General features: G+C 40.0%; 1 protein-coding gene across 7 annotated transcripts in view; it reads right to left on the bottom strand.

Moving 5' to 3' along the window:
• pcdh19 (protocadherin 19) overlaps window positions 1-12,988 on the bottom strand; it is an 82,196-nt gene that overhangs the window by 62,342 nt on the left and 6,866 nt on the right. For 2 of the 7 annotated variants that reach the window (XM_028008593.1, XM_028008594.1), the window contains exon 2: window positions 10,750-11,095. In XM_028008593.1, coding sequence (XP_027864394.1) covers window positions 10,750-11,095 — 346 coding nt within the window. The remainder of the gene's footprint in view (window positions 1-10,749; window positions 11,096-12,988) is intronic. The other 5 variants (XM_028008597.1, XM_028008599.1, XM_028008595.1 and 2 more) reach the window with 3 other exon arrangements.

The following is a 12,988-nucleotide window of genomic DNA, read 5'->3' as shown; positions in this document are numbered from 1 at the left end:
AAGCAAAAACACACAGTCCCTAATATAAGAGCTAAAAATGCCCAAGATGTGGAGTCATCTATCCACCAGCAGCATCAGCTCCCTTTAAATCTTCCATCCTGCTTTTCTGCAATTATGCATGCGGAAGTTGACATTTAATCTGATGGGAGAAATGCTAACGAACATGCTCCTGCTTCTGCTTTGTTTTAAGCAAAGCAAGCAACGACAAAAAAACAGGACACTTGGAAAGGTCACTCTTCCTTGGTGTCGGAGCAAAGGAAAAAGTTTCTGTTCACAGCAAGTATTGGAGTATTGTTAAGCTAAACTGCCTCCCTCCCCCGTTTTCCCCTGCCATTCAAACAGCCAGAGCAGCGGCCCTCGGGACAAAGCCCTGGGAAATCTCCCAACAATAATGTGGCTGCAAGACAGGACACAGAAACACAATTATAATTCTGATATCCATGGATTCTAATTAATACCTTTTCTCCCTGCACATTTGGAGAAAATTAGTTTTGGGCAAACGTAATTGTCATTATGAGTGAACTGTAATTACTTTCCACTGACTTTGTTTACTTTCTTTTTCAAGTTTGGTTGTTTTGTTTCAGCCAAAGGATGAAATGTAAGGGATATTTTTGATACTTTTATGCACATTCAGGATAAAATAAATGAAAGAGTCTGAGTTTTGTACCGTTTCATGTTCGAGCTTCTGAGAGCAAAGGTAAAAAACTGCAGCTGGTGCGCCGAGCTCACGCTGAAATGAGATTCTCCTCCAGGTTATGACTTGAAGTTTGTGTTTCTGTATGTATAAGATGACCTTTTCTATGCTCCAATAATGTAAATACAGGCATTTCCACCACAGCCAGCCACATTTGCATGGATGAAAGATGGGGGTATGTTGTTTTTTATTCTCCTGAAGTCCTCGACTGTCAAAGCTTTTCCTGAGAATCCCAACAGAAAGGGGTTCTAACCCCACCTTAGCCCTGTGGTTCGCCGCTGACAAATTGTGCAGCTAAATGTGAGCGAGGCTGCTTATGAGCACTTCAGCACATCTCAATAAATCTGTGTTGATGATGCATTTTCCCTCCTCTGTGTTGGGACTTGAACACCGAAGGATCTCCAATAAAGAGGAGCAAATGCGGTGTGTTTGTGTTGGAGAGTTTAATTTGAGAAATAAAAAAACAACAACAGAAAAAAAAACAACGCTGCGAGAAACTAATTTAAATGGGTAATTACATCCACGCAGCATTGCTTGCAGGGCTTAACAAGGTACGTAATGATGTCCCCCTTCCCCAGCGATAAACATCATCACTTCGTCCATTTCCTTCACTCCATTTAGCCTTTTCTCATTTGCGGGTGGACCCATCAACCTATAAGCCCAATGCCATTACACCCCTTCTTGCATTTAGATTTGCGTCCAATAAAGACCCTGCAAACATAAATTGCTGGATGGCTGCAGCCATTATGCTGCTATTTTTAGCTGCGCAAAAATCCCCCTTCATTTGACGTTTAATGGGTTTACAAGAAAGCTAATTCTGCCTTTTTGATAGAGCTTTTAAAAGTAATTTAAAGTGTGTTTCCCCTCATTTTGTTGAAAAGTTGTTTCTTAAATCAAGTAAAATGATCTCAAGAGGAAGGAGGGCGATTAAAGCTAATCGGATTGAACTTTTCTGAAAACATGCCTCCTGATGTTTCTGTTGCAATTCCTTAAGGAAGAACAGCCAAGGTGGAGATGTACATTTAGTGTTTATCACATTACAAAAACAAACCTCATTCTATTTTTTATGGAGAAAATGAATGTAAAAGACAGAGGAAAACAACATTATTCTGAAGCAGAAGAAAATACATATATGGAATTCAAAATTAATACAGATCTGAAAAGTGTGGCATGCATATGCTTTTAGACCCTAAATTAAATTCTGAACACAAAATTAATTTCTTTTGCTTTGCAGCAAGAAAGTCCTGGGTTCAAATCCCACCCTGGGGTCTTTCTATATTGCTGCAAAAACACAAAATCTTCTAAAGTAATTTTGGTCGTTTCTAGAGAAAATATGTTAGTACAATTATAAAAGACAAAACTAACTTAGAAATGACCTTTCAGTAAGATATAGGAGTTTGTTTTCAGTAAACAGTTCCTTATTTTTAGGATTTAAAAAAAAAAATACTAGTTCCACTTGCATATGATTTCACTTATAGCAAGACATTTTTCTCATGTTATAAGTGAAATAATCTCCCAGTGGGGGCTGCACAGTGGCGCAGTTGGTAGCACTGTTGCCTTGCAGCCAGAAGGTCCTGGGTTCGATTCCCGGCCGGGGTCTTTCTGCATGGAGTTTGCATGTTCTCCCTGTGCATGCGTGGGTTCTCTCCGGGTACTCCGGCTTCCTCCCACAGTCCAAAACCATGACTGTTAGGTTAATTGGTCTATCTAAATTCTCCCTAGGTGTGTGTTTGTGTGTGAATGGTTGTTTGTCCTGTATGTCTTTGTGTTGCCCTGCGACAGACTGGCGACCTGTCCAGGGTGTACCCCGCCTCCCGCCTGGAACGTAGCTGGAGATAGGCACCAGCAACCCTCCCGACCCCATTAGGGACAAGGGTGCACAGAAAATGGATGGATGGATGGATCTCCCAGTGGAACAAGTACTTTTTAAAAAATCAATATTAAGGAAATTGACTTAAAACAATTTCCTTTCTTGCTGAAAAGTTACTTGTAAGTTAGTTTTGTTTTATTTCAATTCTACTAAGATATTTGCTCTAGAAACTAGACAAAAATATTTGATATTATTTTGTGTTTTTGCAGTGATAGAGTTAGCATGTTGTCCTGGTCATACATGTTTTCTCTCTGGGTGCTCTGGCTTCCTCCCACCGTGCAAAAATACAACCGTTAGGTTAGTTGGTCTCTCTCACGTGTTCTTATGTATTAGTGTATGTATGATTTTGTGTCTATCTGCTGTGCTAATACTTGCTAACCAGCTTGCTTTATGTTTCTGCTGCACTTGTGATTATTTATTTGGAGGGTCTCCGAGCCATCTCCCTAATCTTAAAATCCCTCCGCCAGGTATTAATTAGATTCAATGGCCACCTATAACTTTTTTCAGTCATAAGAAAAAAACATATAGGTATATTTAATATTACTTTTAACCTAATTCTGCCAGATGTATGAATAATTTTGGCCACTACAAATGAACACCCAATACGGAAAAGAAAAGACATGATTGCTTTCTGTAAAGGTCACCATGATTTGTGGAAAATAATCTCGCCCTCATCTGAACACTGCATTTTGCAGAGAGAAATAACACGTTTCAGGCAGCAGGAACACAGGTTGAGAAAAATCATTGCCATTCTATAAATAGATCTCGCTCCCCACTCCTCGTCTTCCATGTTTCTCTCCCTGCAATTTGCCAGGACTTGGCGTTTTCCTTGCCGCGCTCTCCCTCCGTACAATCTGTACGAGTCGAATGCAGTTAAGGACACTCGCGGTGACATGCATACGTCAGGCGCTGTCACTCATGTGTTTTGACTGTTAAGCTCTTCTGGCCGGATGCTCTGATCCTAACAAGAGGGTGGCAACCCAGCGGGCCCGGCTGCTCCTGACTGGCTGCCTGCGGATGTTATGTCAGTTTGTTGTACCTCCACGACATCGGGGGTGACATGCGGCGTTGGGGGTTGTTGGCGGGTTGGGGTCAGGGCTATAAAAACCTAACCAAGTGTTAAACCATCACTGCTTGCCAGGGAGCAGAAAACCATCTCGTTGAGTAATGTCACTCAGTCACCCTTGGCCACACCCTCACTTCGCCTTAAACGTGAAAGGAGGAGCCAGCGGTGGATGATGCCGAGTCCATCACTGTCATGCTGCTAATTTGCTCGTGGCAGACAGCTTTATTTCACCTTATAAACAGTGACACTTAAAAAGCAGCAGAGCGGTTCTTAAAATCGCTCCCTTACAAATGACCTCCCTAAATAATTAACAGGTTCATCTGCCGCTAAATCGGCGCTCATCTGAAGCTTCTGGTGATGAAAGATTATTTGCCAACTGCTTCGAGAAGGAGGAGACTTTAAAGACTGAGTTATACACCTGCTGAAGTTTCCAAATTCTAAAATATATATTAAAAACACGCTGTAGAAGATCAAAGACTTCTATAGCTCTTCCTTTATTGCAAAATATTTGTCATGATTAGTCTCTGACAAACTGTTGAGCGATAAGAGGCTTATACAGACTTGCGTATTTTTATATATAAAGCTGATAAACGTATACATTTTTAAAGGATGTCTGTGCAAGCATTCATCTGCAACAAGACAGACGGGACAAGATGAGAGAAAGACGAGGCTCTGCTTTCAATTTCTGCTCCTCTGCTATCTGTGTTGTTTTTCTCCCAGTTACACTTTCAGCCAGCAGTGATGTCCTCCACTTTATGTCAATCACAGCTTGCTGAAGACAACAAACAAACAAACAAACAATCAAAGCTAAAGCATTTTGCAAGAATCAGTCTGCAAAGATGAAATGAAAGAGAAGCCGGAATAACTTATCCCGACTACTCAGAAGATTCACAATGCTAATATGATTTGTTTTGTTGTTTTAAAATCGAACATCTGCTGAGATAAGAATATAAAATATTCATTCCTCTTCCGTGTTTTTACACTCTGTCGTGTCACAATTACAAACTTGACTGTTTTATTGGGATTTTATGTGACACACCAACACGAAGCAGCGTGTAACAGTAAGTGGAAGGATAAAATGACACTTTCTCTACAAAATGCAAATTGATCAGAACTTTGACTAGGCCATTCTCAATAATAAATACACTTTGGTATCAACGTTCATCTATTTAGCTCTCACCAGCTTCCCTGTTCCCCACAGCATGATGCCGCCACCATCTTGTTATAGACAGCATTGATTTTTCTGCAGAAAAGCTACATTTTTGGCTTTCTTCTGTCAGGAAAAGTGTGGAAAAAGTTTAAAGTATCTGAATACTTCTTCAACAACTGTGCATATGTCACATAAAAAAAAGTTAGCGTTAAATATTGAATATTGAAACCTTTTCTCCTACTTTCACTCATGTTTATTTATCCAAAACGTTGACGTCCCTTTTTCATATAAATATCCGTGTACAAAAGCAACATAATGTCTGGAAGTGAATTCATGAGTGACTGAGTGAGGGCGTGAGTGAGTGAGTGAGTGAGTGAGTGAGTGAGTGAGTGAGTGAGTGAGTGAGTGAGTGAGTAGGGGGAGAATAGCACTTTAACAGATGTGTAGCATGCACTGACGGCATGACATCTATTTTGCATGCTCAATATGACACATTTGAATGCCTGCATGCATATTTTCCCGATGTGAAGTAACAGCCTCAGCGGAACCACTCCCTGTTGTTCCTCCCATGTAAATGCCAAAAACATCCTTACTCACAAGGAACAAAAAAAACCAAAAAAAAACCCACGATGAGCGCCGCCATGTTGACGGATTTGTTTCACTTTTTTTTCTAGTCCAGCTGGACTAGAAGTATATGTTACTGATTTCTGTTTGAAGTTAAAATTACCATTAAAAACCATTAAAACTCATGAAATGGTCCCAAAATGAGCAGTACAGTGAGCATCTGGAGGAAGAATGCTCCAGTTGTCAGATAACTTTTACTCGTGGGACTCGGTCTCAGATGAATACTAAACATCCTGCACCATGCAGGGCGATCTCCAGCCGACGTTTTTATAAATTCACCTGACATCTTTTACAGATTGATTTATCATCCCTCTAAAGGAAAAATCATGACTCTCTTACCTGAATTATGTTAATTGATATAGTAAAATCGCCAATTTTCCTGCTCTGCTCATTATCAGGATTCACAGGTGTGAGAAGCCTTACTGCGAATTACAAATTCAAAAACAGATTCTAGCCAAAGGCCATTCCTTTACTGTATAATTGTCTCCCCCCCCAACAAGTGATTCACTATAATTAAGCCATGGAAGACAGCTTTATTCTCCGGTGAGCATTCATATTAGTGCTACTACAGGCGGGTCTCACAAACATCTCACAGCTGACGCTGTAAAGACAATGGATAGTTATGTTCAAGGAGGAATCTACAGGCTTACATTGTCACAAGGGACAATGCAATACACACAATGTACCTGCAGGTAGGAAGCCTTCAGGGAGACCTGTCACTGTTATCTTGGCCGACTCTGCCATGTCTGTGTGTCTTTAAGAGGAAAAGCCAGACTCCAGCTGCTCGGAAACAAGCAGGATGCTCGCTGGCCCACATAAACTAACAACAGAGCACAACTCTGAATTAATCACATACATAAATTAAGAATAAACAAAAAACTGTATCCTTATTTACATGAGAATAATCACAACCGTCCCTACTGTAGGGACTGTAAACCAGATAATCTGGCTGTGACCAGAAACGGTTGATTTTCGGTTTTATAAACACTGATTGGCTGATGGGAAGCTCTAATTTAAAAAAACAGAGAGAGAAATAGAGAAGAAAGGAACAATAATCAAAGTGAAATCAAATACTAAAGAAATCAGGCCAGTTAATGCAGTTAAAGGCATTCGGTGTGGATGCTCTTACTGAGAGAACCTTATCAGAGAATACTATGAAGAAGCGTTGCTCCAAAATCTGAATATTAGAAGCAATTTAAGACATGTCTGCAATTTATTCAGACAGTCAAGAGAGAGCAAAACTTCAGCAGATATGAACATATCACAGAAGATCCTATTGAACTTTCAACCTCTGTCTATCATGGGGTGGATTAGGAAAAGCATTTTGGAAATCTCAGAGTGAAAATAAGGATCTAAATCTCTTAGGGATGTTGTGTCCACACTTTTCCGACCAAAAATATAACAACAGGAAATACTTATGGCCCTGACTATTGGTTGACTGATATTAGGTTAATTGGAACAGCGTAAAACAGGAAGCAAAATCATCAATTACTTACTATTTGTTTTTTAACCGTTTCATGCATTGCGGATAATGCAGGGACAGCCATCTCAAAGCCATTTTCTTGTGTTTCTTGTGAATTTGTATGTTATAAATGCACATAGACCACTGAAGATGACACTAGTACATCATACAATATACTGCCAACTACTGGCCATCCACTGCAAGTACAAGAATTTTTTTTTGTTAAATCCAATATGGCAGACAGACGAAAAAGCAAAGAAAATCCAGTCCCTCCTTCTACTGTAGAAAAAAATAATATCAAGTAACCCCTAAAGACTAATACTACTGATGTATTTTACAAATAACAACTTTGTATTTGGAGAAAATTCCAATTGATCACAAAGAAAAAAATCCTAGAATTTGTTTTGTTTTTACAAATCCCCCCTTTTCTCCCCACTTTTTTATGCTTTAAAAAATGTTTTAAAACATTTGGAAAAAAATCGTGACATAAAGGATCATAACTCGTGCCATAAAGGGTTAATATTAATAGCATAAATATAATTTATTATGATTATGTTTCCATCAGCTTGGTATTTGCACTTGTTGTATTTGCACTGTAAATCAGAAAACTATAATAAAAAATGAGTTAAAAGTAGTTAAAAAATGAGCCATGTGTACTTTTAAGGTTGCCGTCAGGCTGAATTTATATTCTTTTAGTGGTACAAAGAATGCAGTATGATCACAACCAGACCATCGCTGGTGTCCTAACCAGTCAGAGGGATTTGGGTCAAGAACTTGTGAGGTCAAGTGGTTTCAAATCCAAACAACAAAGCCATTATCAGCCATTCCACCGCTGCTGTTTGTTTGTTCTATAAATGGTATTGTAATTAAACTAAGCACATTTTTTATTCAAGAGCCACATCTGTACATACCGGATGCTTCTGTCTCATGCAAATGTCACAGTGGGGAGGAGGGGAAACAGTGACAACTGGTGTAGTGCGGGTCGCTCTGTTGGAGGCTGAGGCGTGCTCCTGCTGCCACTCTGCACATCTCCCACACACATAGTTGCTTTTCTCAGGCCAGATAAAATGTGCACAGACTGGGTCAAAGAGATGTTTGTCAACATCAAGTGTAAGAAGGAGCGAGGTGGAGGCTGCATGCTAAGCAGCTCCTGCCTCTATCAAGCCAATCAACTGGCCCTTAGAAAATGAGAAAACGTGGACACCTGGCACTAAGACTCCAGCTTCACCCTCCTTATCTGTCTATCTGCCCTCACACCGCTCCATCAAGACAACTCCGAGCTTTGCATAATGAATCATCAAAATCAATCTCCTCTCCTATTTGCCTTCCTCTTCTCTTTTTCATTAGCCGGCACAAATAACGGGAGTCCTAATCCTGAGTCTAACGCAGTTTTATTGGATGCTTCAGCCACCGACGTGCAACACTGCAAGCATTTTTTTTCTATCTTGGAGCACTGGTATCAAATATTTAGTTAGTTGGCTGCGAAATGGTGGAAATTATCTGCAAAAGTACACAGCATGTAATACTTTAGGATTTGTTTGTTGTTTACTTCAGGGCTGGTCATTACATCCCCTCGCTTTTTCCTCCTTTGTTGTTTTGTACGTCTCAGACACAACTTTGTGAAGGAAAAAGGAAGCATTTTGTTCCTGCTTTGATAGTTTACTGTGAGGAAATGTATTATTTTTGCCCCCAGGTAAAACATTTACCAGCAGGAGTTAATAAGGTTTGATGAGGAGGTTCCAATCTGTCTTATTGTATGCCAGTGAGCTGACCCAAATAGGAACTGGAACCAAAATGAATGGATATATGGGGAAATTATGGCTCGACAATAAATCAATAACTATATACTGTATATCAGGACTGACAGGTGATCAATATTAACAGATAATTCATCTGACCGAATATTCAATATTCAATGAGAGATTTAGGCAGAGGAAGGGTTTTATCTTCTCAACCTCTCAACAGGAGCTAAATAATGTTAGTGGAATCAACTATCTCACTCACTCTTTGGTTACCTGGCAACTCATTCTTTCGTTACCTAGCAACAACTTGTTGAGTAACTTGCAGAGCAGCAGTTTAAGGTTTTGCCTCTGTACTTCATAACTGTTTAAAACTAAAAAAGAACTGCATGGAGTGAAAACTGTGGAAGGTTGTGCCACCAGTCTGGCAGCATTGCAGGTATTTAAAACCGAAAACAAACCAGTGATTATCAATATCGACAATTATCGCTATAGAGTGATATGAAACACTTAAATCGTGATAGGTTTTTCAGCCATATCATTCAGCCCTAGGTTAAATAGACATTTTCTGAAAGTCGTACACAATTGAATAAAGTTATAAGAGAGATTTTACCACTTTATGACAAGAGAAAAACTCATTTAAGAAGAAAAATAAATTGATATACAATTGTACGAACACCTACGTAGGAACACCTCTTATTTTTCTACACTGTTTGCCTCTTAATAATTGACCAATTTGTTTCCTGGGGAAGGTACGTTCTCCATTATTCATTACAGCCAACTGGACAACAGGTGGGAATTTCCCTCCTTTTGTAAAGCAATTTTGACACTGACACTGTAGGATACCCTGACCCACCATATATATAAAACATCCACTGACCACCACAAAGTAACACCCCAAAAACAGCATCTTATCCCTTCCACCTGTGCTATTCCAGCCCACTCGCTCACCCAGAGTGGCTCAGACAGGCCCAGTAAATCAGCAAGCCTGTAAGTAGGTCTCATTGACCCCTCAGTGTCCAATAGCGCCTGGATCTCTCTGGATCATCCGCTCAATATATCAATATCCATCCTGTTTCTTGTTTTAAGACCCCCACTCCCAAGCCAACACTCCCCACTCTCTCCACACTGAATGTCAAGCAGAGATTGGACTCATCAATTTCAGGAATGAGTGCGTGCAGTGGAGCTTCTTGTATGAGTAAGCATGGCACATAAACTCATAAAAACACATGGCCTAATGCACTTTCCCTCTCTTTCAGACACACATAAATGTCCTGATCTCCTATGAGAGAAATGGGTCAAGAACAGAAAGAGGGAGATTGCCAAAAGAATCCAGTAGACGAGTTCATACATGCAGAAATCCATAAAGTAAAGATCAGCGGCTCGGCATACACCTGTCAGCTTGAATAGTCAGACTTTCATTGCTCTGCCAGAGCAGCGTGTGGTATGTCAGGGCAATTCGAGCGACCATGCGACAAACGCTGCAGCCAATCGGACGACATACAGATTCAAGCAATGATTACTCTTTCTGTTAGCCCCTGAATTGATGTGTGCAGGAGCTGATTAGCCGAGTCAATACATCTGGCAGGTGCACAAACTCTTGTTCGTTTTGCAGAGGCTCAGCACACAACCGAACATGGAGAGAGAAAGAAAGAAAGAACAAACAAAGGAACAAAGAAAGGAAAAGAAGAAAGAAAAGGTAAACAAGTGCAGTTAGAGAAGCCAAATATTCCACTTTGTCAGGCCTCCAGATTGTGCTTAGCAAAGCGTTCTGATCGCAGGTCAGCTCCAGCCTATAGGCACCTTCAAATGCCTTGAAGGATTCCACTCTACTGACACATTGCCATTTTGAATAGCTCAGCTTTTCCATCAGCAACAAATATTTCCTTGACACAAAGTGCTTTGATGCAACTGAATGCCAAATATGTCTAGACAATAGGCTGTGTTGAGAGAGAGGTTTGCTTTGTTAGAGGCTAGTTTGACCTAGGAGACCTTTTAATTACACTTGATGAAAAACTAAACGTATAAAGTTATGTTCTTGCCGCTACATTCGCGTTAAATCAATTTTCTCCTTCTTTAACCGCCAACAGGCAAAGGTAGTCCAGCCAAAGATCAAGGACATAGCACATTGGATTGTATCTCACCTCTGGCAGTGGCATGCCGTTGATGATGAGGTCTGGCTGCTGGTGACCCTGCCCTGTGAACGAGTGCTGATAGCCGTGGTTGGGGGCCGCATTGCGTGAGTTCTGGTTCTCCACGTTGAGGAAGGTGCTCTCGGAGCGCCTGCAGCCCAGTGGCAGGCTCTGCTGGTGGTAGTCGAAGTAGTTGAGCGAGGAGGTGAGAGATGAGCAACTCACCACATTCATCTTGTCTGTCTCCTCGACGTCTCGCGGCACCAGGCGGATGTCGTTCTTGCTCAGCTTCTTCTTCTTGCTGGATTTTTTCTGGTTGCCATAGGAGTACTCCGCCACCCTGCGCAAGTAGAAGAAACTGAACAGACTCAATAAAGCAGTGCTCTGTCTTCCCCAACCAAGCCCACACAGTCAAAGAGCCTCGGCCCCGTCATGCTGGGTGGGGTGCCAGACGAAAGCTCTTAGCCAGGGCCGGACTTAAAGCTGCTGCTGTTTTCTATCTTGGCTTGTTGGTGGTGTATTAAGACATGAGGAAATGAAGTAGATTCTGTGTAGCATAAAGTCATTTAGGAAATATGAGTGTTGCTATTTGTGCCTCCGTTCTTAAAGGTGTACATGTATTGGGACCAAGGGTGAGTAATTCACTGTGGCGCTGCATCAGGACAAGGTGTGTTACTTTACAGTTTAGAGTTACACACTCATCTTTTGCTTGCAAAACAAGTAGTTTTCCCACATCATAAGGTACTCATACTTTTTCATCAGTGTAGAAAAAGTACAGCTTAATAAGTAGGGGCTTATTTTATTGATTTAAAATAAGTCCCTACATCTTGCAGAAAACTTACTTGTAAGTTAGTTTTGTCTTTAGATATTTAACTTAAAAGCTAGATTGAAAATACTTCATAAGATTTTGTGTTTTTGCAGTGTAGTTGGTGAGTTGATTATTTTGGAATATAAAATCAAAATAATCCTAGATAGTCCCTAGATAGTCAGATCATTTATTTGCCAAATTAATCAGAAAGCATACATAGTAAAGCATCAAATTCAGTTTAACTTTCAAGCTTCCCATGCTAGTACATTTTCATCAGCACAGACAGAGCGTTTGCATAGCTTTATATGAGATTAAAAAAGGTTTTTTTGAAGGGTTATTGCTACAATCTTTGAGGAGTAGTTGTGGTATACAGTGTCATGGTAGCTTGTTTTATCTAATAAATTATGTACACTACAGTGTTAAATACCTTGTAAGTTGATTCTGAAGCATTGTTTACCGAAGGCATTGTGTTTTCCTTGCTCTTAAATTGCAAAAGCATGATAGGGGTACTTGAGATGGTACAAGTAAACTGAGGCAAAAGTCCAAAACTACACAGCCACAGAAACATATGCATACTCCAGGGCTGCATAATATTAGAACTGCAACAATGTTTAAATTTTGTTAGATTTCTTTTTCATTGCAAGCCTTCTTTTGTTTTGATGTATTTCAGGGACCGAGTTAGTGATACTCACTTCGATACTTTACCAGTTTGGTTACATTTTTGTATGGAAGAAGACATTCCTACAAATGGTGGCATCTTTATAAGAAACCTTTCAGAAAAGACAAGTACAAAGATTGTTTCAGAAAAACTATTTTAATGTGGACATGGCCTAGAAAGACTCAGTCAATATGCACCTTTGCAATGTTTTATCTCTGCTTCACAAATATGCATGATGATTTATTTTTCTCCAACTTCTAGACAGTTAAATATTTATAAACCTGGGTCTGTAAAGCTTTTTGTTTTGTTTTAGAACATTTATATATTTTGGAGATAAATGCTCATAAAACACTCAAATAATTTAATTCAAATAAATATGATGTTCTGGATTTCTACTGTATTTCTACTTATATTGGTTCTGATCTCCTTTTGGGACCAGTTACAAAATCTGACACATTTTGAGCCCTGATCAGACCCCAGTTACTGAGTGACCTGCTGCTGACATGTATAATTTATTGCAGTCATGTAACCTCATTTCTTTACTCTAGACCACAAGTATTACTTTAAATTGTTGGTTGTCAAAATAGGCCTTAAATGTCATTCTGGAAGGCACAAATTTATGCGTGGCTGGCAGATGGCTCCAGTCCTTACCCGAAGTAGTCGGGTACGAAATGAGCAAAGCTGCAAAGGCACAAAATGGCAATGAAGGAAAATTACTAGTACTCCCTAAACACCTTCAAAATTATGTGTACCTATTACTCTGTTGCAACAATCATGAAGTAAAA

This window comes from Xiphophorus couchianus, chromosome 23 (genome assembly GCF_001444195.1).
Source record: "Xiphophorus couchianus chromosome 23, X_couchianus-1.0, whole genome shotgun sequence".
NCBI lineage: Eukaryota > Metazoa > Chordata > Actinopteri > Cyprinodontiformes > Poeciliidae > Xiphophorus > Xiphophorus couchianus.
The sequence above is the reverse complement of the archived record's forward strand: the minus strand, read 5'-3'. Positions and strand labels throughout refer to the sequence as shown.